This window comes from Sardina pilchardus, chromosome 22, assembly GCF_963854185.1.
Source record: "Sardina pilchardus chromosome 22, fSarPil1.1, whole genome shotgun sequence".
NCBI lineage: Eukaryota > Metazoa > Chordata > Actinopteri > Clupeiformes > Clupeidae > Sardina > Sardina pilchardus.
Window position 1 is genome coordinate 784343 of NC_085015.1, and position 2500 is coordinate 786842.

At 42.8% G+C, this 2500-nt stretch overlaps 1 protein-coding gene across 1 annotated transcript in view; it reads right to left on the bottom strand.

The window, feature by feature from the left end:
* gdpd3a (glycerophosphodiester phosphodiesterase domain containing 3a) overlaps positions 1–2500 on the bottom strand; it is a 13951-nt gene that overhangs the window by 3879 nt on the left and 7572 nt on the right. The window contains exons 7-8 of the mRNA XM_062526710.1: positions 750–839; positions 342–475 (exon numbers count right to left, since the gene is read on the bottom strand). Of these exons, the coding sequence (XP_062382694.1) occupies positions 342–475; positions 750–839 (224 nt within the window). The remainder of the gene's footprint in view (positions 1–341; positions 476–749; positions 840–2500) is intronic.

The window sequence follows — 2500 nt, forward strand, 5'->3', positions numbered from 1 at the left end:
TTTTTGCATTTACATGCAATGGTAATTCCTTCCACACCTGTTGATGATGCGTGGCAGGTAGGACTGGAGGAAGCATGAATGAACACACACAAACACACACACATACACACGGACACACACCTGCATGAATGAACACACACAAACACACACATACAGTATACACACGGACACACACCTGTTGATGATGCGTGGCAGGTAGAATTGGAGGAAGCATGAATGAACACACACAAACACACACATATACACACGGACACACACCTGTTGATGATGCGTGGCAGGTAGAATTGGAGGAAGCATGAATGAACACACACAAACACACACATATACACACGGACACACACCTGTTGATGATGCGTGGCAGGTAGAATTGGAGGAAGCTCTCTCCTAGAGGCATGAACGGCAGGAGTCCGCAGTAGAACAACACGAGCAGCTGAAGAGCTCGAGATACGGTGAACATGTAGGGCATCGAGGAGTTCTACACACACACACACACACACACACACACACACACACAAGATACAGTGAACATGTAGGGCATCGAGGAGTTCTACACACACACACACACACACACACACACACACACACACACACACACACACACACACACACACACACACACACACACACAAGATACAGTGAACATGTAGGGCATCGAGGAGTTCTACACACACACAAAGATACAGTGAACATGCAGGGCATAGAGGAGTTACACACACACACACACACACACACACACACACTATACAGACCGTGGATCGGCAGATGTTCATGATGCCAGAGCTGGTTGTAGCCCAGACGGTGAGTTGCTCTCTGTCATACTGCTTCACTAACGCAGACACCTGAAACACATACACTACCACACATGAGTGTGTGTGTGTGTGTGTGTGTGTGTGTGTGTGTGTGTGTGTGTTGCTCTCTGTCATACTGCTTCACTAACGCCGACACCTGAAACACATACACTACCACACATGAGTGTGTGTGTGTGTGTGTGTGTGTGTGTGTGTGTGTGTGTGTGTGTGTGTGTGTGTGTGTGTGTGTTGCTCTCTGTCATACTGCTTCACTAACGCCGACACCTGAAACACATACACTACCACACATGAGTGTGTGTGTGTGTGTGTGTGTGTGTGTGTGTGTGTGTGTGCTGCTCTCTGTCATACTGCTTCACTAACGCCGACACCTGAAAAATATATCACGAGTGTGACTGTGTATGTGAGTGTGTGTAATGTGCTTAAAATACATATTTTAAATATATGAATATAAAAATATTAATTTTGTCATGTGCATTTTATTTATTATAATTTATTTATATTTAATACATATTTTTTTTTTTTTTTATTTACATACATTTATTTTTGCATCAAAGCTAGGTCTTTGTAGTTTAGAAATGCTGCCAAATATCTAAATCTAATACTGCTGTTGGTGTGATGACATCATACATGTGCCAACAGTGTTGGTCAAGTTACTTGGAAAAAGTAATTAGTTACTGATTACTGATTACTTGTCCAAGAAAGTAATCCCGTTACTTTACTGATTACTTTTCCCCAAAAGTAATTAGTTACTTTACAATTACTTTACTTAGTTACTTTTCAAAAACACACTAACTAGGCTACACAACCTGAGCAATACACCTTTCAGACTAATTTTATTCTTTCTGCATATTCCATCATATTGTAGCGCCGAGGCTATAGGCCCCTTGTTGGACTGCTCTGTTTGTTTCCCCTGTGTCTCCTGTTTTCCCGGTCTGTGCGCGTGTGTGTGTGTGTGTGTGTGTGTGTGTGTGCGTCTGTGTCTCCCTCTCCCTCCTGTGTCATAGAATGTGTCAATCAGTTCTGATGTGTTGTGATTGGGGGGAGGTGTCCAGGGGGGAATATTTAGGGGATCAGATAGGTTAGTTATTGATAGGGGAGGGATTAGAATAAGGGATTCTAAGACGTTTACTAAGTTTTATCAGATTTGAAGTAAATTACGTGCGAGTGAGTTGTGTTGAGTGATTGAGTGACTGAGTTAGCAAATTAGGTATTAGCAGTGAGCACTTTGTTGTTTTTGATTGGACACCTCCTGCTGCCCGTGTACTAGCCTGTAATTTATTGAGAGAATAAATTACCGGAGCTTTTGGAACGACATTCAGCCTCCCTGTCTCCTAACTTCTCCGAGGCGCTACAATATAAAATAGAAACAAATGCAGTGTTGTGCATAAACGAGTTCTGTGAACCGCATGCAACACATTTGTAAATAAAGAACGTGAATTCGTTCAGATTATGTGAAATGAACAACGAGCGTCACTGCTGAGTTTCAATTAAACGTTGCTCAGTTAACCTGCATGTCACGCTCCAATCTTTCATCGATGCTGCGGATGTAACAGAATACATGCTGCATTGTTGCAACAATATTCGGAACGGGCGCGCTGTCGGTGGTAAAATAAAACAGTAAGTCCTGTGACAGCGGCCGCATTCTGCGCCACCCCTCACTCAAACATACATAGATTCTTTAGCCTATAATT